The 23,006-nt window shown below is 43.0% G+C and overlaps 1 protein-coding gene across 1 annotated transcript in view; it reads left to right on the plus strand.

Moving 5' to 3' along the window:
- Positions 1-23,006, plus strand: part of EXOC4 (exocyst complex component 4) — a 348,756-nt gene that overhangs the window by 7,842 nt on the left and 317,908 nt on the right. The window contains exons 2-3 of the mRNA XM_083858929.1: positions 11,983-12,172; positions 15,666-15,860. Of these exons, the coding sequence (XP_083715055.1) occupies positions 11,983-12,172; positions 15,666-15,860 (385 nt within the window). The remainder of the gene's footprint in view (positions 1-11,982; positions 12,173-15,665; positions 15,861-23,006) is intronic.

The following is a 23,006-nucleotide window of genomic DNA, read 5'->3' on the forward strand; positions in this document are numbered from 1 at the left end:
AATTTCAGAAAGGAGCAGATTTTATTCTTTCCTCACTCACACATTTTATTCTGATTAACTCAGGGAGTTAAATACTGGTAAGGTAAATGTGTTCAAAATGTGTCTTTGATCTCAGGTGTTGCTTGACACTTTGGAATTGGGAATTTTGAACAAAGAACTGAAGTTAGAAATGAAGAATGGAAGGAGTGATGAAAAGGGAAATTGTGGAAGAAGATCTTGCCAATTACACCATCCTATTTTTACTCATTAATAGGTATAAATGTAAAGGCCAGGTCTCATAGTTTTGATGTTTTTTTGTGTGTGTGTTTATTTGTTTTTTTTATTTTGCAATTAGTGAATTTAAATGTGTAATTCAAAAATCTGAAAACTGTATTTATATTCTGTTTCTCTAATTACAAAATTCTCCTACTTTTTCCTCAAAGTATCCCTATAGAGGAGAAAGGAATTACACCAACCCTCCTTTCTGTTTTGCTGTCCAGTCCCAGTCCTTGAAATGATCAGTGTGTGTTGTTCTTTTTCTACCTTTGAGGAGGGGAAAGGCAGTAACAAACGAGTGAATTTGTCATGGCTTATTGCTCGCAGAGCCCTTAAATGCATCTTCCACACCTCTGGGAAGTCACCACTTGATCCTCCCAACAACTTGCACTTCAAACTCCCCTTCAGTGCAGCAATTCCTGGGATCATTTTCAGCCTGAGGAGTTCTGTGTGCTCACAGCAGCCTGTGCTGGGCACTGAGATGGGGGAGCTGAGTCCTCTCATCTCACTTGTTTTATTCCTCTCTCTCCCTGACTGACCTCTCCTCTCTTCCCTGATGTTGTTCCCTGGCTCTCAGCCTTCCTGCCTGGCACTTTAATTCTGAAATAAAAGGTACCTCAAGGCTCAGTGCTGCTGTTTCTCCTGTGCCTGTCAGAGCATCACAAACCCATCACAAAGATTCCAAGCCAAAGAAAGCAAATGCTGGGATTGCTGTGTGGCCACAGCCATCAGCAAGAGTGGCCTGAGGAGAATAACTCCATTCTCATAGGTTTCTTTTTATTCTGCTTTTATTTTTTTTTCCCCCCTCCTCCTTTTTAATGCTGAAGTTTCCATGGCACATTGCAGTTGTTTCCTGCAGAGAGGAGCCTGAGCTTTCTAGACATCCACAGTGCTCTGCTTGAATTATTATTTGTTGCTTCTAGCAACTGCTTTCTTTGTTTAACTCCACAAATCCTTTGTTGTTCACAATTGTCTTTGAGCTCGGGCTGTACTTTGCTTTTCTTTTACCTTGTTGTACTCTGGTTTGTGTTTTATAGGTCCTTGGTGTGATGTAACATGGAGAACAACAAGACAAAAGAATTCCTTTCATTTTCTTTCCTGAGGGGTGATTTTGATAGTTTCAATGCTGTACTGTTTATTTTGGACTGGTGCAAGTATGTGTGATAATTATGTGATACATAATGATATGAATTTCCCTCTGCTGGGCACTGCTGGGGTCTCATTCAAATCCTGAGGGCAATTTTGCTTGATAAGGACATTGAGGGGCTGGAGTGGATCCAGAAGGGACCTGGGAAGGGTTTGGAGCCCCAGGAGAGGCTGAGGGAGCTGGAAAGGGGCTGAGCCTGGAGAAAAGGAGGCTCAGGGGGGACCTTGTGGCTCTGCACAAGTCCCTGACAGGAGGGGACAGCCGGGGAGGATTTGGGATTTAATCCCAGGGAACAGGGACAGGAGGAGAGGGAACGGCCTCAGGGTGGATTTTAGAGAAAATTCCTCCATGGAAAATGTTGTCAAGCATTGGAGTGAGTGGTGGAGTCCCCATCCCTGGAGGGATTTCAAAGCCCTGTGGAGGTGGCACTTGGGGACATGGGCAGTGGTGGCCTTGGCAGTGCTGGGGATGGTTGGACTCGATGATTTGTGTGATGTGTGATCCTTCCCCGGGTGTCCTGGAGGGATTTGTGCTGTCCCTGCTCTTCTGCCATAATTCCCATGGGATTGAGTTTGGCTCAGAGCAAACCCTTGTGCCCAGGTGGGCGAGAGTCCAGTGGCCCCTGGGCTGGGGCAGCCCCAGTGTGGGCACGGCCCGAGGGCAGGGACTGTCCCCTGGGGACACCCTGGGATCCTGGGGACAGCGCCCAGCAGGAGAGTCCTGCAGGGGCTGCAGCAGGGCCAGGGAAGGGAATGGAGCTGGGGAAGGGAATGGAGCCCCAGGAGGGGCTGAGGGAGCTGGGAAGGGGCTGAGCCTGGAGAAAAGGAGGCTCAGGGGGGACCTTGTGGCTCTGCACAAGTCCCTGACAGGAGGGGACAGTCAGGGAGGGATTTGGGATCTAATCCCAGGGAACAGGGACAGGAGGAGAGGGAACAACCTCAGCCTGGGCCAGAGGAGTTTTAGGTTGGATTTTAGGAAAGATTTCTTCCCTTAAAGGGTTCTCCAGTCCTGGCACAGCTGCCCAGGGCAGTGGTGGAGTCCCCATTCCTGGAGGGATTAAAGAAAATGTGAATGTGGCACTTGGGGATGTGGGTCAGTGGTGGCCTTGGCAAGTTTGACTTGATGAATTTATGCGTCTTCTCCAGGCTTAATGTGATAAATTGTAAAACATATTCAGCATTTTACAAGACTTCTGTGTGTAGTGCCTCCCCAGCATTTATTACCTGCAGATCTCTGAGCGAGCAGTAAAACAATTATCCTTTAACTCTCACCCAAACCATAAAACAGTGAAAAACTCCCCCAGTTTCTTTGGGAGAAATGGATTTTGCCTCATCCCAGAAATTCTGCATTTTGCGTATCCCAGAAATTCTGCATTTTGCGTATCCCAGAAATTCTGCATTTTGCGTATCCCAGAAATTCTGCATTTTGCCCCATCCCAGAAATTCTGCATTTTGCCTGGGGTGCTACTGCTGTTAAACAGATTTTTGGTGTTTTTTTGCTGAGGGAACAGGTCAGTACATCAGCGAGTCCTGCCTTGGCCACACATGAAATGGAGCTTTGAGCAGGACGAGCTTTCAGCCACACTTTGAGCAGTTTTTGCCACAAACTGTGTGTTTGGAGCTTCAAAGGGGTTTTAAAGTGAGGGACTGGGAGCCTCAACAAGGTGTGTGATACAGCACAGAGCCCTTGGAACAGAAGGTGGGAAGTTTACTGTGGATTCCTGTGAAAATTGGAGCTTTGTTTGATTCCCCCCCAGTGATTCAACATTCAGTTCAATTGCACTTCACTAAAATGTTCTTTTTCCTGATCAGATGAGAATTATTTAAATTTGATCAGCTTGCCTTTTTTTTTTTTTTTCTCCTTTATTTTGGTGGTGTTTCCCACTGTCTTTAATGAGTATTTTCATTTGAATGAGCAATGCTGAGTGAAGAAGAAAAGTGAATTGCACGCTCAAAGAAACCTGATCCAGGAGGAAAAGAGGATTATTCCTGGATTTCCAAGCTGCACCTGTGCATCCTGTAATACTCTTTTCTGCCTTTAACCACCAAATATTTACATAAGTCTGCTCTGATTTCGGGGAGCAGAAGAAAAAAAAGGCTTTTAGGAAGACAAAAAGATGCTGAACACCCACAGTGATGGTCAAAACCAACAGAATCTTCAACCTTCCTTTGCTGTAAAAATTATCTGGTGCTAACTGAGCATTAATTTCCTAAAACTTGTATTTGCCTTATCTGTTCCTTGGGTTTTGCTTCATAAAAAGAATCCACAGAAGCATAATGCCCACATACTGTTCCTGCAATGTTCTTCCCTGTGAAACAAATTTTCTAGTCAAGAAATTGATAATTAAGCCTCAGTTTGCCATCCAGAGCTTAGCAGTAATCACACTTAACAGGGCTTGGCCCTAGGGCAGGTAAAATAGGCAGGCAGTTATCCACCCAGCCTGGCTGGAGGCATCAGGAAAAAAGCAAATTTACAGAAATGAAGCATGTATTATTCATTAATGTTAACAGTTTTCTCTTAAGGAATCGACATAATCTAATTTTCTTGGTGTTTTATTGGGCAGGTAGGAAGCCGACAGCGGGGCTGGAGAAAGGAATTGCTCATCTGCACTGGAAAACAGAGGGAAAATATAATACAAACTGTTTGGGGGGAAAAAATGAGTCCTCAGTGTAAAGAGAAATTCTTGCTGCATCTCAAACCTGATTCCTGCTCAAGGTGTAGTTGTGAGGTTGGTGCCTGTCAATGGATCATCACAAAGGTGGCAGCTGAATTTTTTTTGCCACAGTGCAAAATATAAGGGGGTGGGGGGGCAGCAAAATGCAGGATTTGGTGGAAAAAAAATCCACCTGTGAAGGGAATGAAGTGACAGGGGATGAGGTGAAGTAGGGAGGGTGTGGATGGCAGGTTGTTCCTGCTCCAAAGACATTCAGCACCTTCCAGACCTAAATGGGGATGGATTTGTGGGCATTTGGAGCTTGAAAATTCGTGGATTTGTCTCTACCTGAGCTATTTTTTGTTGTTGGCCCTTGTGGAATAAAAGAGAGGGGAAAATAGGACAAAGGGGAATGGATTTAAGGTGGAGGGAGTTGGATTTAGATGAGATTTAAAGAAGAAATTCTTGGCTGGGAGGGTGGGGAGGGGCTGGGATGGAATTCCCAGAGCAGCTGTGGCTGCCCCTGGATCCCTGGAATGTCCAAGGCCAGGCTGGATGGAGCTTGGAGCACTTTGGGACAGTGGAAGGTGTTCCTGCCATGGCAGGAGTGACACTGGATGGACTTTAAGGTCCCTTCCCACCCAAACCATTCCATGGAAATGGAGCTGCTGAGGTACAACCACATGGTTCTGAGTGCTAAAACTGATCCTTCCCCATCCAACAGAAAACAGACCTGAAAACAGAGGTGGAGGAGACTCCAGATTTGTTTACAAACCCATTTTTTCCCCCCACATTTGCTGTGGATATCTGTGTGAACAAAATACTCCATCCCATTACAGCTTTGTGGTTTGGCAACACCAGCTGAGCTTTTTGGCCTTGCAGGACCTGCCAGGAAAAACATTTCCTGTGGTTATTCTCAGTTTGTGCTGAGCTTTCTTGGTCTGGGGACTGAGCAGACAAATCTGGTGCGAATTTCATCCACATCAAAACTCACCTTGTAGGAGTTTGGTGGAGATTAAGCTGCCCATGTTTGTGGGAACAGGAGGGATACACAAAATAAAGATTAATCTGTGTGTGATGTGTGTCCTCTGGTGGGATCCACAATGTTAAATTCTAGTTTGAGGCTGGGATGGTTTTGAAAGTAGAAAACAGCATTTTTACAGAATGAGCTGAGTGGTTTCATAGGGCTTTTTCATAATTTTTTTTTCATAATTTTAGCCAGAAGATGAGTCTGGGTGGTTGTTCATTGGGCACCTCTGGGCCAGATCTGTGCAAAGCAATGATTTGTCAAAGCACAGAGAGATACCCAACACTGGCTGTGGTGTGAAATAACTTCCTACAGAGTGTATGGACTGTGCTGCTGTTGGATGTTGCTGGGACCAGATAAATTACATTGGTTTGTAGAGAAAAATGTCTTTTATCCCTGCAGATTGTATGGTATTCTTGAAGCTCTGTCTGTATATTCTGTGGAAAATACACACCACAATTTTCTACCTTATAAAAATGAGACATGGTGTGATTTCCTTCAAGTCAGAGAATGGCTGGGATTGAAAGGGACCTTAAAACTCATCCAGTTCCATGGGCAGGGACACCTCCCACTGTCCCAGGCTGCTCCAAACCCCAATGTCCAACCTGGCCTTGGACATTCCAGGGATTCTCTGGCAATTCCAGCCCAGGCAGGAATTCCCAGTTCCCAAGATCCCACCCAAATCTCCCCTTTTCCAATCTGAAGCCATTCCCTGTGTCCTGTCCCTGTCCCCAGTCCCTCTGCAGCTCTCCTGGAGCCCCTTGAGGCCCTGGAATGTTTTGGAAACTCTCCCTGGATCCTTCTCCTCCCCAGCTCTCCCAGCCTGTCTTCTCAAAACTGATTATTTCTCCGAGAAAACCATTTCATTTTGCTCTTCAGAGGAAAATTCTGAGACTCTGAAGTCTGTAGAGAAAAAAAAAAAACAACCAAAACAACTTTAATACCACAAGTGGGTTTTTCAACTGCTTCTGAGCTCTTAGTTGAGCACTTAAAATAAGTATGTAAATCAAATATCTTGCCTTTCTCTTCACTAAAAAGTGAATTACCCTTTAGCTTTTGGTGGCTGCAGCCTGTGCAGCATCTTTAATAGGACAGGTGAGAGTAAATCCAAACTTCTTTTGGGTTGTGGCACTTTGTCCCTTCACCTGAGGTTCTGAGGCAGGAAGATTCTTGGAGTTAATTTGGTTTTTTAGGGAGGTGCAGCCTCGTGCAGAAATGGTAGAGCTGGATATAAATATATATAAATGTGAATACCTTTCCCTGTTTATTTACCTTTGGAAATGAGCTATTCCTGGCTTTGATGTGAGCTGTTGGAGGAAGCAGTTGAAGGCTTTGGGCATTTGCACAATTTTTCAAGACTCCTGAAAAAGTCTTTCCATCTCCTCCCTCTGCTCGGTGGGTTTGGATGCTGGAAATAGGAGATGAAAAATGCTTGTGACCTACAGATCAACTTCTACTAAAATGAATAGTCCCAAAGGAGTTTTTTTATTAATCTAATTCCAGTGTAAATTCAGTGACCTCAGGGAAATAACAAGGTTCATTTATTTTCTCCTGAGAAAAGTGCTGTAACATCCCATGATAAAAACATTTCAGGATTGTGTCTGATCATCTTCTCCGTCTGTGGGAGTGATTCCAGCGAATTGAGCATTTTTGCCTTCGTGTAATCTGTGTTTTTAACTGTGTAAAATCAGGAGTCAATGAGATTTGGCTCAATGAATTTCTGTTTCAGTGTAGCATAAAAATGTCTCTCAGCAGACTCGCAGCCAGTTGGAATTACTGTAATCCTGGTGAGCTCTTGCTAATGAGACAGACATCTGCAGCCATCCAGCTGCCAAGTACAAATTCCAGGTATCTTACAGAGGAGGAGGATTCTCATTTGGAAAAAATCAAAATGAAAAAAAAATAAAATACAAACTAACAAGTGAACTGCTCAGGAATCCCTCCTGGAAACCCCCACCGAGCTCATCATCTGCTACTCAGAATCTAAACTGATTTTCCTTCTGTTTGTCCTCTGCTTGGAATATTTTTTATTTTTCAGGGAGTTCTGAAAAATGCTGATGTATATTTATCATCCTTTCATAATCCCGTCCTGTTTTGTGATTCCCCCTTCAAAGTTCTCCCTGCAAAGTTCCTTTCCCAAACAATTTGGATCATTTCTGTTTGACAAACACTGTGTTGACTTTTCTTCTTCCTTGCAACACATTTTAATGGGACTAAAATAAGCAGAGATGCCCTTGGCTTACTTTTCTGCAGTGTTAGCAGGAACATGTGTAATCTCAAGAATATTAAGTATTCCTTGCTTTTCTCTTCTCTCTGGTTTTTTTTTTTTTTTTTTTTTGTGCAGAGCAAGAAAAAGAAATGGTTCCTGTACCATGAGACTTAGATGGGAAATTTAGGTGTATAAAGTTTCAAATTCCAGACTTGTTATCACTGGAAATAACCAGATCTTAAACCCAAAACCTTAAATTTCTAAAACTGAATGGGTTTTTCAGTAAAATTAAAGGGAAAAAAATTAAATCTCCATTGCTTTTTTCCATTTGGGTCTTGAGTTTTGATTTAAACTCTTGCCGTGTCTGTAAGGAAATAATCTGCAGGAGTTGAAGACAAATTCAAATGAGTGGAGGGGTGAGAAAAAACAAATTGGGGAAAATTTGTTGTTGTTGTGTGGAATTTTTTATCCTTTTAGTGTAGGATGTGGTGCCTGGGAACATTATTTAGTGGTGGCCTTGGCAGTGCTGGATTAATGGTTGGACTCTGAGGTCTCAGAGGTCTTTTCCAACCTTAATTCTTCTGTATGTTTTGAACCAGAACAGATTAAAGGACTGTAAATAAATACAAACTTTCTGCTCAAAATAGGAGTGTGGTATTTTTTTAGGGTGATTGTTCCCACAGTATTTTCCCAAACCAGGGTAATTAAGAAAAGCAGAATGTTCCCAATAAAGGTGTTTATTCTGCCTCCAACAGAACCAGCTGGAAATCCTGGAATTGACTGAGCTTGAAACTTTTGTTCCTCTTGGTTTAGTTGCTTTTTGAAGGGTGAGAGGAGACCAGAGAACTGTTCATGGTCATTGTATTCCTCAGTAGGAATAATCTGCTGGGATCTCCAAGGTTTCTGATTTCCAGCTCTCCTGGCTTTGTCCTTCTTGTGTTTTCTGAGATCAGGAACTTCTGGGACCTCTCAAACTTCACAAACAGCTCAGCTTTGCTGGGCAGATGTCAGGTGCTTTTAGCAAAATGCATTTTTCCTTTAGATAGGACAAGCTAAATTCAAATGGAAAGACAAAAAGACTGAGCAACACCATATAAACCTGCTTAAAAACTCTGGCTGGGATTTGTTAGGAATGAGTTGGAAGGGAATTTGCTGGAGCAGTGGGTGATGGAGAGAGATCTTGAGCTTTTTGTAACCAACTGCTGCCACTGCAGATGGAATTCTTTGGCAAATCCAGAATTTGTGAAATCGAATTTTGTTTGATTAAAGCTACGAACTCTCCCAGCCTTGTGCTCTGGGCCAATTTTGGTTCTGCTGCTCCCTTGTCTTGTCTCCGTGCAGGATTCTCTGTGATCTGTGCTGCAGGTCAGGGAGGATGGATGTTTTCATTAACTGCTGGGACAGGCAATCCTGTGCAGCTCCAAACCCAAACAAAATGTCAATTCCTGACGAGGATATTCCTTGTGTCCAGTGTAGCCATGCTGAAGGACATCCTTCCAGCAGAAATAAGCAGTTCTTCATAAAGAAAATTGATTTATCTTTTAACAGAGGATGACTTTCTGCCAGCCTTACACGTGATTTTTGTTTTAGTCATGGAATGGTTTGGATTGGAAAGGACTTGAAGATGGTCTGGTTCAACCCTCTTGCCATGGGCAGGGAGCCTTTCACTAAAATTTATATTTTCTAAAATTTATATTTTATATAAATTTTATATTTTCTAAAATTTATATTTTCTGGGCCCTCAGCAACCTTGTCTAGTGTTTTTACATTTCAGAACCTTTTTAAACAGCTTAGGCTAAAATACATATTTTTAAAAAACCATCTTTGTTTGTGAAAATCTGATTTAAGACACAACTCCAAAGGTTTGGGAGCAGAATATTAATATATTAACACGAGAAAGGATTCCTGTTTGTGTAGCCACCATGCAGCATGGAACTTGAAATGCTGCAGTGAATTTTATACTTTGAGGGAACACTCATGGGGGGCTGCAGCTTCTTCAGGAGGGGAAACTGATTTCTCCTCTCTGTGACAGTCCTGGGGACCTTATTTCACTTATGTGCAAATACTTTAAAGGTACATGGGGCTGAGGTTGAGGTTGGATATCAGGAAAAGGTTCTTGCTGCTCTTTTCTGGGATTTTTATCCTCTCAAAGGGAGGAGGAGAAGATTTTATTGATTCTTGAACAGAAATTTGGAGTGATATCAAGAAGCTTTGAGCTATGTCCAGTTTCACCAAGTTTTCAGCAGTTTTGTTGCAATCTCCAACTTAATTGATTTCAATAAAATAATGCAAATAAATCTTACTACATAATTTAAGAGGTTAAAATAATTGAGGGGGGGAAATAAAGTCCTGGGGCCTTTTTTTATTGTGCTGGTATAGAATTGAAAAGTGACCTGGATAAATTTGTGATGGATTTTTCTGTGTCCCTGTGACATCCCTTACCTTTGGCAGGTGAGTTATAGGAACTGCACAAGTTGCTCTGATTCCCAAGGCTAAAATTGGGATTTTTTCCTTATAGCTCTTCATAAATAATAAATCAAGAAATATTTCAGATGCTCCGTTGTGCCTCTATTAATGGCTGTCTGGCAATGTGATAACCAGTAGAGAATTTTCCTTGAAAAGGGGAAAAAAAAAAGCTCTGAAGGGTTTGAGAACTGGCAGAGCAATAAACCACAATATTGATGGTTTTTATTTTCTCACAGTGCATGGATCTCTGCCGAGCACCAGCTTGTTGGATTATCCTTTTTTCTGACCCAGAGATGGGGCAACTGAGAGGTGTTTTAAAAACTTTTATTCCATTTTCAGTCTCATGTGAAGGGTGAGACGATACAGATGTTACAATTCACTCCATCACAATCAGAAGCCAAACTATTTCCTAATTACAACACATTATAAGGGTTTTTTTGGCCTAATAGTTTTTGCCACACAATGCTGTTAATGCCTTAAAGCGAATCATCTAAAATTAACCCTCATGGGTCTTACTCCAATACACCTTTCATAATTCTGTTTCTCCAAAGTATCTACTCTATTTGCAAGGTCATCATTTGAAATTTGTTTCTAGTTCCATTTCTCTTTTGACAATGTCCTGTTCCATGGCCTTTCTAAGTCAGCATTTTTTATCTCAATGTTTGCACACAGATGCATGTTGGAACCCTGGGCACTGAGAATTTCAGATTTTCTCTGCCAACAGGCACTGACTCTCAAGAAAACACTGCATTTGACCTCAGGCCATGGAAAAGGCTTCCAAAACTGAGTGATAGAACTGGGATTGTGGATGTGGAGTTTGGATAGAAGTGTGTGATATCACAGGGTGGAAAACTTAGAGTTTAATGTTTTAGACTATAGTAATATATGTAAAGCAAGATGGAGGTTTTAGGGTGTTGCCTAATTCTTCTTTTTCACCTTCTTCTTCATGGGTTTGGGTGGTATCTTGGAATTGGGTAGAAAAATCCTCATTGTGGGCCACGAGTGGTTGGTTATTGGGTTAAAAGTAAAAATAATTTCAGTGTCACTTTATAATCGGACAGTTTGTTCTTAAAGGGCCTTGTAGAGAGATAGAGGCCAGTTTCTACTTTGTTAGCCAGAACTCAGAATCTGTGAGACTGTAACAGAGATAACAATTAATAAACATCTGAGTCTGAACACAAAATCCATTTCTCAAGTATTTAATCCCGACTCTGGCAGAAAAGAGGATAAAACCCCCACAATTTAATGGTGCCCCGTGTGAGGATCAAACTCACCACTTTCACGCTCAGAGGCCTCCTATGTAAACTTCTTGTTGAGCTTAAAAATTCTTTACAAATCCATTTCCTACACCAGCCTTGTGGACTCGACAGTTTCTGAGCTTGAGAGGCTCTTCTCAATGTTTCAACAGTTTGGGTTTTTTTTCCCCAAAACAACCTTGTGCAAACAATGTTCCTTTCCCATAACAAACAGGTGTTTGTTTGCTGCTTCTTTTACTTAAACAACAGGAGAGGTTTCATGTTATAAAATGGCTGAATGAATTGTAAATAAAGCCTGAATGAATTGCAAAAAAAGCACCTTTATTTCGTGTCCTGTCGTGACAAGGGTTGTGATGGTTCATTAACTGACCTCAGAGTGCAGAAACAGCACAGAGGGGATTTCAGTATTGACCAAAACAAATGCACCTTCATTGAGTGCCAACAGCAACTGGGATAGAAGGATTTGAAAAGAAATAAAGGATAGGGAGAAAAGAGAGAGGGTGGGTAATAGCTACCAACGGAGAGATGAAATCCTCATGGATCCGTCTTCTTCCTTGGGGTGATCACAATGTCTTGGATTAACTCAGAGGTCTTTATGGTCCTTTCAAGGTCTGCCTGGGGGGAGAACAGGATGATTGAGGGAACAGGTACAGGACAGTAGAAAAAGTCTGTTGAGAACTAGTCCAGATATGTCAGTTCTGAACAGGACAAGCCCATCCCAGCAGCGAGCAGGACCCATTATGTCAGGACTGATTCTCTTGATAAACCAGTCTTGGTCCAGCAAACACACCTGCAGGCAACACTTGGCAAACATTCAGTCCCTGTGTTAGGATTTTAAAGGTCTCAGTCCTTTGGGGGGGGGGGGGGGGCTTCAATCTTTGTCCTTGTCAATGGTCATAAGGCAGATGAGGGATCTTCAGACCGTCTCTTACCCAAACCTCACTGAAATCAACTCCTTGGTGCCCTCAGGACTTTATCCAGCAGCGATGACGTGGAGGACAGGGAGAATGAGAAGGGGAGGCTGGAGGAGGCCTATGAGAAGTGTGACCGTGACCTGGACGAGCTGATCGTGCAGCACTACACGGAGCTGACCACGGCCATCCGCACCTACCAGAGCATCACCGAGCGCATCACCAACTCCCGCAACAAGATCAAGCAGGTGAGAGCTGATCCCGAGGGCTTTCTGTGCTTCTGGCAGCTCCATGGGCTCTGCTCCAGCTGAAAAGTTCTCTTTTTTTTTTTTTTTTTTTTTTTTTTTTTTTTTTTTTTTTTTCCCCCTCTCCTGGTGTTTTGTTGGTGGTTTTGTTACTGCCAGTGATGGAAGCTCTGAGCTTTCGTTTTTAAGTTTTTGTTTCTCCCTCCGTTTTTCCAGCTTCTCGTCATCATTCTGAATGGAATGAAAATTGAGTTGTGAAATTGGTGTTTCCACTAAATTCCTGCTAAATTCCCACCTGGAGTACTGTGACCAATCCTGTTGGACACAGGTCCAGAGGAATCCATGGAACTGCCCCTCAACTCTGGAGCCAGGCTGGGAGAGCTGGGGCTGCTCACCTGGAGAAAAGAAAACTCCAGGGAGAGCTCAGAGCCCCTTGCAGGGCCTAAAGGGGCTCCAGGAGAGCTGCAGAGGGACTGGGGACAGGGACAGGACACAGGGAATGACTTCCCACTGCCACAGGGCAGGGCTGGATGGGAGATTGGGAATTGGGAATTCCTGCCTGGGCTGGAATTGGCAGAGCAGCTGTGGCTGCCCCTGGATCCCTGGAAGTATCCAAGTGGACTTGGAGCAGCCTGGGATAGTGGAAGGTGTCCCTGCCATGGCAGGGGGTGGAAGAAGATGATTTTTAAGTTCCCTTCAACTCCACATCTTGGCATGATTCTAATTCTAAGCTGGGCCTGAGTAGCAGTGACTCTGTGTCACTGCAGCACCATCCAGTCCTGCCATTGTCCCCAGCTGTGTCTCACTGGCAACATTTTCTGTAGGATCTCAGTGAGAACAGAAGTTTTTAAAAGTCAAACTGAGAGGTGGATGTGAAGCACAAAGCTTCGCACTGCCCCTGTTCATTTATTGTCTGGGCATGTTGCTCTCAGGTTTTTGAAGTCTCCGGGGCTGCTGAGCTCACACCTTTCCATCTCATCTTTTCATGTCTTGCTATCTTGGCCTCCAGCCACCTCCTGAACAGTCTGGGTGATTCATCAGCTTGCTTTTTTGCTCACAGAATATGAATTTTGATGCTGTTTCCAAGCTCAGCTGTGTTGTGTGAACGCCCCTGAACTCCGTGCCCCTGAACCTTTCTGCATTTTGAGTGCTCACACTTGGGAATGGTGCCAGTAAATAACTCTGGCACTCGTGGCTGGGGAATTGTTTGAGCTGCTCTGTCCCTGCAGCAGCAGATGAGTTCTTTGGGCTCCTGTCTTACACCTCTGTGCAGTTTGCTGAACCTAAATTTTGCAGACCAGGCACCAAATTTTTCTTACTTCCTTTTTTTTTGTTCCTGCCTCTGTGGAAGTCTCAGCTTTAAACCTTTCCCAGCAATGCTTTAGGAGCAGCAGATTTTTTTTTTACCCTTGTAGGGGGTTACATCCTGACCCTTCTGGATTTGAAAATTCATTTAACATTTTCAAAGAAAATGAGAGCATTCTGCTGCTTTCCAAGGGTAAGAGTTCATTCCAGGATTTATGGACAAAGCTCAGCACTCTGAAAGCAGAGATCAATTCCACTAAATTTGAAATCAACTGTAAGCAGTGGCCTGGTTTCACACAGTGTGCAAAGCCCTGCAGAGGTCAACACAGACAGAGACTGGGGTGACCTTTGGGTCCCACCTTGGAGAATGACTGTGAGGGTGAGGGACCTTTTGATATTTAAGTTTGCTTATTAGTTTTGGTCAATATGTATTCAAGTGGTTTTGACCTAATCACGCAGGAGGCCCCAGATTTGGTTTGTCATCAATCTGTGTTAAACTCCCAGGTTTGCTCTTCTTGTTCCCCTCTGTGCAAGGTGGGAATTGCACAAGTGACAGAAATTCCAGATCCTTCTGTGGATCTGCCTTTTGTTGTGAATTCATGGTGGGAAAGGTTTAATTTTTAGTTTAGCCATAGAGGTGTTGTCTCTGTAAAACTGAATTACAAAGCAGAACCAATTTGGGCTCCCAAGGAGAAGGGTTTTTTTTAAGATCTGCTGTTCATTCCTTGCCCTGCTCCCAGATGTGGATATGGAGTTGATGATCTTTCTTGCAAGGACAGGAGCAGGAATGTCTGGTGAGATTCCTTCTGGCCCCATGATTGTTTTGCTGACCTAATTTGTCTCTCTGTAGCTGCAGTCCAGTGATGAAGCTGTGCCAGGTCAGTGAAACATTCCCAGTTAATGTGTTTAACAGGAATTAGATGTGAAAAGATCTCAGTGTGTGTGTGTTTTAATTTGCCTCTGCTTTTTAGGATATTCTTAAATGAGGGTTGTTTGTTTTTTTGGCAGAGGGTTTTTCCATGCTCCTCTTTCCAGCAGGACATTTTGGAGCAGAGTATTGAGATCTCAACCTCTCCTCTGGACAGAGGCTGTTTTATGGAGCTGTTGTTATTTACCACTGTCCAGTTTTGCTCCACTGATGTTTTTCACTTTTTCTTTTTTTTTTTTTTTTTTTTTTTTAACTGCCTTCAGGTGAACAAGGTAGGAGAAAGTGCAGCTGAAGTGGGATTTGTGGAGTGCTTTAAAGGCTCATTATTTAAAAATAAATTGAAAGGCTCCTTCTGAGTGTCTCTCTTCATGTGTAATTCAGTGAGAGTTCAGCCTGAGATAAGGTTGGGCCCCAAGTATTCATAGCTTATCACCAAACACGAGTGGTGTGAAGGAAATGTGTGAAGCTGTGCTGCTAATTGCTTCCACATTTTAGTCTGGATTGTTGATTTGCATTCTGCAGGAAGAGCTAGGTTACGCTGACCTTAGCAGGGAGAATCTGAAAGCAGGGAATGCTGAGAGTTGAGAGAATGGAGAAGGAAAACTCTTGGTGTTGCCTGAAGGGAGAAAAATTAAAGATTTTACCCACTTGGAAGATGAGGCTCAGAACCAAACTGCATGACAGCACTAAAGGCTTGATAAATAATGAAAATGCTGAGTTTAAGTAATAAATGTTCTGATTAAATCTGCTCTTCCAAAAAAAAACATATTGCTCAAGTTATTGGGAAAATAACCCAAAACTATTGGGTTTTACTCTTAGCTGGTCTTGTTTCAGAGAAATAACACCAAATTTGAAGAAAGGAGGAGACTGCCAAAAGATTTAATAGGCAGATGGAAAATGTTTGCAGCAGGAAAATTAGTGGTGGCTTATTTGCTTCCACAGAAAATTGGATTCTTGCTGTTTGCCAAAATACTGAATTGGTTTTGGGGAAATGGCCTTGGTTGTGGTTAACAGGATCTGGTGTTTAATTGCATTGTGGTACTTCAATTAAATTTTCACTAGAGGTGTAAAACTTGGATTAAAGAACATTTCACTCTGAGAGAAGTTCAGGTTTTAGGGTCTGTAAAGTTCTCCTGAGCCAAGGCAAGCGTGAAGGAAATCCAATTTGGCTTTAGCCTGGTGATACTTTTGGAATTCCTAATAAAACAAACCTGGGGCAGGGGCTGCTCTCAGCTGTCATTAACCCTTGCTGTGCTGCTGCAGGTGAAGGAGAACCTGCTGTCCTGCAAGATGCTGCTGCACTGCAAACGGGACGAGCTGCGCAAGCTGTGGATCGAGGGCATCGAGCACAAGCACGTCCTGAACCTCCTGGATGAGATTGAGAACATCAAACAGGTCCCTCAGAAACTGGAGCAGTGCATGGCCAGCAAGCGCTACCTCAACGCCACGGACATGCTGGTACTTCCCTTTTTCCTTCCCGTTTTCTTCCCTTTTTCCTTCGCCTTTTCTTTGCCTTTTTCCTTCCCTTTCTCCCTCACTTTTTCCTTCCCCCTTTTTCCTTCCCCCTTTTTCCTTCCCCTTTTTCCCCTTCCCCCTTTTCCCCTTCCCCCTTTTTCCCCTTCCCCCTTTTCCCCTTCCCCCTTTTCCCCTTCCCCCTTTTCCCCTTCCCCCTTTTCCCCTTCCCCCTTTTCCCCTTCCCCTTTTTCCCCTTCCCCTTTTTCCCCTTCCCTTTTTCCCCTTCCCCCTTTTTCCCCTTCCCCCTTTTTCCCCTTCCCCCTTTTTCCCCTTCCCCCTTTTTCCCCTTCCCCCTTTTTCCCCTTCCCCCTTTTTCCCTTCCCCCTTTTTCCCTTCCCCCTTTTTCCCTTCCCCCTTTTTCCCTTCCCCCTTTTTCCTTTCCCCTTTCCCCATCTCCTCTTTTTCCCTTTCCCCCTTTTCCCCTTCTCCCCACACTTTTTTTTAAAACTGATTTTCCAGACACCTACCTGGATCATCTTCTTCCTTAAAACCTTGCCAATTATTTCCAACCCATTTTTATTATAGAAGGAACTGTCCTGTGTCCCTCCTCTTCCATCCCCAGGATGCTTTGGTCATTACTCAGAGGGGAGGTCCAACTTTTGGTCATTACTCAGAGGGGAGATTCTTGCACAGTTTAAGTGGCTCTGCCTCATTGTCTGGATGAGAGGACGAAGTCTTCAGGTTTAGATTGGGCATTAGGAGAGATTTCTTCACAGAAAGGGTGATTAGAGGTGGGAATGAACTGCCCAGGGAGGTTTGGAGTCCCCACTCCTGGAGGTGTCCAAAGAATTCCTGGATGTGGCACTCAGTGGCGAGGATTTGCCATAAGTTGGACTTGATGGTCTCAGACATCTTTTCCAGCCTAATTGGTTTTGTGACTCTGTGATTCTTTTCCCAGGGCTCTTGATCCTTTCTGCTTACTTCCAGCTCTTGTTTAATCTCTTTTTCTCCTTTCCATCAATTGTTTTTTCTTTTCAGTTCCATTTCTTTTATAAACTTGCCTTTCAGTTCCAGTCTTGTGCAGGAGTCAGAAGTTTTCTGGACTTCTCTAATAACAATCTTTCTTATTTTTTTTCCTAAACTTAACAAGCACATTTCTTCACCAGGCTCCGATCCTTCCTTTCCTGGTACTGTTTTTTAGCAATTAAAAACAAGAGAGGAGGTTTTTCTCTTCCCAATCCTGACATGTGGAGTGCTCAGTCCAGTTCTGGGCTCCCCAGTAAAGACAAATGGAGTTACTGGGTCCAGTGAGGGATGACAGGGATGGTTAAAGAGCTTCTCACACCTGGAGAGAGGCTGAGAGAATCCTCAGGGAGATGATTTTGATGGTTATTATTGTTTCATAGAAAACATTCAGACTCTAATGGTGCCCAGGCTTGGGAGAAGAGGAATGGGCACAGTCTGAAACCCAGGGAATAGTTTGATCCTAAACCAGCCCATTTTTGCTTGAACAAATTCAAGCTCTTTAGACCCAGAGAGGTTTTGGTGTCTCTTTATGTGGAAAATTTCCAAATCCGGGCTGGCCATGGCTCTGGGTGCCCATGCTTGGGCAGGGCAGTGGATTTGATATTCTCCACATCTCCCTTCCATCCTGAACCACTCCATGGTTAAAAAGTGGAGGCAAAAATTCCATCTCCATTTCTTACTCCTCTTTGCCAGACAGTGCCTTTAAGGGCATCTTTTTATTGCTTTATTACCTTATTTTGTTGTTTTTTTCCACTTTACTGTCCTTTGTTGTCTCTCTTAGCTGTGCTTCTTCATTTCTTTTTAATAAGTCATTACCCAACAGGAGAAAGAGCTGGAAATTGTCACCCTGAGCTTTAATTTCCTCCTTTTTGCTTTATCTTATTTGAACTTAAACTTTGTGACTTTGTGAAACTTACCTTGTTCCTTCTGCTGGATTTCCCACAGCTGGATGCAACTCCCATCCCACCCTCCCATGGCCTGGTTTTTATTTTTGGGGTTTTTTTTTGTGGGTTCCTTTTCAAATTAAAAAAAAAAAATCTTTCCAAAATTCCAGACAAGTAATCTATTTCCTATTCAAAACCCATGTTAGGAAATGTAAGAAGAAAAATAACCTTGCTTAAGATTTCTCTTACATTATGCTTTAGAAAATGGTTTTCAACCTGTGTATTTGATATCTCCCTGGTTTGCAGTATTTTGTTTAGGTTTATTTTAAATATAAACACTTATGTATATATAAATATGTGTGCTTGGGTGAAGTTGCCTGTGGCTATGAGGGAGAGACAGCATTAGATCTCTCTGATTTATAGATTTCTGCAGCATTTCTGTTGCTGCTCTGTGTTTGGTTGCTTTTTGTTTTCAGCATAGCAAATATTTTCTAATAAATCAAATAATAATGATATAAAAAGCTGCTGTTACTTCACAGGCTTTTTTTTTTTGACTATCCATCAAGGAATGCAGAGAAAACCTCAAGTGGAAATTGAACACTCAATTTCAGCCACTTGCAATTCTCATTTGAAGACAAATGTGCCTGGATAAAGAAACAGTAATTCACCTGCATTTGCAGCTTTTCCCTGGCCAAAAAAAATCACTGCAGGCTCATTGGCTTTTGCCATCCTGTGTTAACACAGCCCTGTGATGTTGTAATCACTCACTGGCTGCGGGATAATTCCCTTCCCCTTTGATATGATAGGAACATTATGTAAAATCATTACTGATGTGTCAGGGAGGCACAGTGTCCATAGATCTGCCTGTCCTTTGCTTTCATCCCTCAAGGTAAACAGCTGCTGGTGGCTCAGGAAAAGCCCAAAGTGATCTGACAAGGAGTTTGCAGCCCCTTCACCCTGCAACTTGCAGCCCCTGATTGATGCTGTTCCTGTAGCCTCCTGCTCCATCCAGTCAGAATTAAACCTTTGCAGCCCTGTGCAATCCCTCCAAAGGCATCATTCCAGCCCTGCTGCATCCCCATCCCTGCAGCCCTCCTCTTTGTATTCCACTCACATTAATTGGAAGTAATTTTGCCACTGAAGCGTGTTTCGAAACCTCTGCATTTAAATTGAAATTTTAATTCCCTTATTGTTTGGAGAAGACGGCTGAGGATGGCTTGTTACAGGTTTCATTATCACTCAAAACTCTCCAGCTGCTGGTTCTAATGTGCAGTGACTGAGTAATGCAGGCAAAAGATTGTTAATAAAAGACTGGCAGCTTTTCCCAGTCGGATAAACACAATGCAGAAGGTACTTTGTGACAGCTTACATTTGTATGAAGTTAAATTTATTATTATTTTTTAAGTGACAGCTTTTTTTTTTATTTATTTATTCTTTCTGATTCTGTAGCCAACCATAGGAGCACAAAAATATCAGGTGTTGTGTGTTCCTCTCCAGCATCTTGATAATTCCAAGAGCAGGAAGGCAGTAGGATCACATTTGCTGTCCTATAATTGCACATTACAGGGTGTCTAAAAGAAGCCATTTACCAGCAGCCTTTGAATTGTGAAGCTTTGGAGAATTTGGGAATGTCTGGAACAGATAAAATGCCTGTTTGAGCTGGAATGCATTTTAGGGCATTTTCCATCTCTTTATGTGCCAGTTTTATAGAGTGAGTTTGTGCATTTGCCTGAAATGGAGCTGTTTTTCCACACACTGAATTACTGACAGCAATATTCACTTTTATGGGGCACTTGAGTGCACATGCAGCCATTTGTGGGTGGTTTTTGTTTAATGTAAAACAAGAAAAGGGTTCTAGGGGGATCTCCTGGCTCTGCACAAGTCCCTGACAGGTGGGGACACTCAGGGAAGGTCAGGATCTGCTCCCAGGGAACAGGGACAGGAGGAGAAATGGCCCCAAGTTGCATCAAAGGAGGATCAGGTTGGATATTGGGGTAAATTTCTCATAGAAAGGGTGGTGGTGGTGGAGTCCCCATCATGCCTGGGGAAGGCTGAGCTGCAACAGAGACTGGACAGAGCCAGAGAATAAAGTAGAGATTTATTAAAAGGCCTTTAGGATCCACCTTGGGCAGGACAAGAGCCTGACCAAGGCTGCACCCAAGGTGGACCCAAAATGGTCACAAAATGGATGACCAGTCACAAAGTCTCACACTTTTATAAGTTTTGGTCCATTTGCATATTGGGGTTTAATTGTCCAATTACAGCTTCGGATTGTGAGGTCTCATCCTTCTTATTTTCTCCCTTCATTCCACCCTTGTTTGTGCTTTTGGGCCTGAAAGTTGTCCTTGGTGTTCATCAGGAAAAGGATTTGTTTTGTGTCCCTGCTCTGTGCAGAGCTGAGTGACACTGAATGTGAGGATCAGAACTGCACCCCTGGGCAGCACAGAATCTGAAAAACACAAAAGCCAAAACTCAAGGCATCACCCATCCCTGGAGGGATTTAAAATCCATTTGCATGTGGCACTTGGGGCCATGGGCCAATGGTGGCCCTGGCAGTGCTGGGAATGATTGGACTCGATGATCTGAGAGATCTTTTCCAACCTAAACAATTCCATAATTCTGCCTTCTCCTCTTGAGGGGAAATTGTGACCCAGGCGGAGCTTCCTAAGACCAATCTGCAGAGAGGGGACAGGGACAGATTGATGTCACTTCTCTGGGAGCCTGAGCTTGGCTGCTGGAAGGAGGAATCCAAATTCTTCCAGAGATGTTTTGAGAGTGCTCCACACCACCAGAAGGCAGAGCAGAGATCAGCAGCAGTGGCCAGGACAGGAGATTCATCCTTGGAGGAAACAGTTTCATGTCCAGTCTCCCCAGCACTGGGCTGTGCATTGATTAGGCTCTGCCTAGTAATTAATACATTAATTAGCACAAGATCATGGAGATCTGTGCTGTTTCTTTAATTCTTCTGATTCCACTGTTGACCCATGAGATCCCCACAGGGAAAACTTAATATTTGCCATTTGTTTTCTATAATTTAAGAGCTGAAATGCTGAAAACAATGAAGAAATATTGAATAAAGTAATTCAGGGTCGTGTCATATAATTAAATAAAAACATCTTTAGGCAACTTTGGTTTTGTGTCTGGATTTGCCCTTGTGGCAGGTTATAAACACTGAAACTGCAGAAATCTGTCCATGGGATAAGAGGGAGGATCATTGCTATTTCCAGCTGATTTTTGTTTTTAATTAGGAAGACAAGAAGGAAGAATGAAGGTAGAAGAAGGAAAGATGCAGCCTTTTGATTATTCTTCATTTAACTTCTCCCATCCTTGTGTTACAGAGTGAGGAATTGGTGTTTTCCTCATGGGCACATCCTTCTCCTGTGTCTTTTCCCCAGGAAATAAAAAAGCTGTCAGTATTTTCTTTCTCCAGAAAGCAGGGAATGCGCCAACACCTACTTTTTCTTTCTTTTCCACTGTTGACTTAAACTTCAGGTTTTTAATGTCAGGAAAATAATAAATCTCCTGTTCTGTTTTCTGATGTAACAGCAGCATTTTTTTGGAGCTTTCACACTGCACATTTGGCATTTAATTACAAAAAAAGTTGGTTTTTAAGGCAGGACTTTACAACACGACTGAGTTACAACAGGGGCAGAAGTGGAAGGAGTGTTAATAAATGGAAAGAAATTATGGAATCCCAGGGTGGTTTGGGTTGGAAGGGACCCAAAAAGCTCATCCAGTGCCACCCCAGCCAGGGACAGGGACATCCTCCATTGTTCCAGGGTCTTCCAAGCCACCTCCAGCCTGGCCTTGGACACTTCCAGGGATCCAGGGGCAGCTCCTCTGGAAAACAAATGAAAGTGGCTCAGGAAAAGGAGATGGAGGAGAAATGAAGCAGGGCAGGGATATCCTGGAGAACAGTGAGGAAGAGGGAATCAAAATATTTAAATACTTCCTCAGGAGCTGAGGGTGTTTTTTGCACTATGTGTAAAATATTTACCCTCTTCTCACTCATCCCATAATGAGCATCTCATTCCAGAGAAGCTGTGGCTGCTCCTGGATCCCTGGAATGTCCAAGGCCAGGTTGGATGTGTCTTGGAGCACCTGGGACAGTAGAAGATGTCCCTGCCCGTGGCAGGAGGTGGCACTGGATGAGCTTTAAGATCCATTCCAACCCAAACCATTCCATGGTTCTTTGTGCTGCTCCATCACTCCTCACTTTTCTGTGCACTCCAGTTCATCCTCTGGAAAAACCTTTGGAGTGACAACACCTCCCTGCAAAACTGGGGCTGTTTGTAGCTCTGGGCACGGCTGAGAAATTTCATTTTTATTATTTAACTGCAGCTGCCACCTGTGGCTTTGCTCAGGATGGCACAAGGAGAGGCTTTCAATTAAAAACACCTTGTAGTGAGCAGAGTCCTTAGACCTTAAGTAGCCTGGAATAATGAAATAAATAAAAAAATAGCAGTGCAGCTCTCAGCCTGCATTTTATTTACTGCCTGCCTTTCAGCTGGAACAAGGAAAAATCAATAAAAACACTTTCATTTTGTTGCTGCATTCCTCAGAGCAGCGCTGGGATTCAGGTGCTGCTGTGGAAGAGGTTTTTATATATTTTGGAATTAAGTAAGTGGAAATAAGAGAACCTGGGTTTGTTTGGGATTCTGTAGAAAGGCTTTTATAGGTAAATTTAAATTTGGGCTCTGCTTGAAATTCCCTGTTGAGGAGTGACATCTCCAGGGTTGTATCTCATTTCATGAGATATTTCATGAGAGATTTTTGTTAATTGTTAATGGTTGGAAAATCTGATTTCTCAGGGTGAGGGACAGGACAGAAAGAGGCACCTTGTTTTTGTTAATTTTATTGATTCCATTTTTACTTAGAATATATTCTAGTGATTCACAAAAGATGGAAATTATGGGCTCCATGTGTCTGGTGAAAGGTCAGGGGCCACACAAGGAAGATTTGAGGGCATTTGGTTTGTCCAGATTGGGTTTGGTAAAATACTGGTAAGTTCTTTCTGCAGAAGGACTGGAGGTATTTACTCTTTGATCACTTTTCTGTAATTTTTTCCCATTTTTTCCATAAATACTGCTTTGATTATTTTTTTAAAAAAATAAACTTCAGGCTAGTTTTAACCACATTAGAACACAAAATTTCTCTCCCTTAGAAACACCTTTTTTCCCCCCCCTGGGGCTTAGTTATCAATGCCTTGCTCTCATTTTTAAATGTAATTTACATTCTC

This window comes from Zosterops lateralis (assembly GCF_965231275.1).
Source record: "Zosterops lateralis genome assembly, chromosome: 4".
Taxonomy (NCBI): Eukaryota; Metazoa; Chordata; class Aves; order Passeriformes; family Zosteropidae; genus Zosterops; species Zosterops lateralis.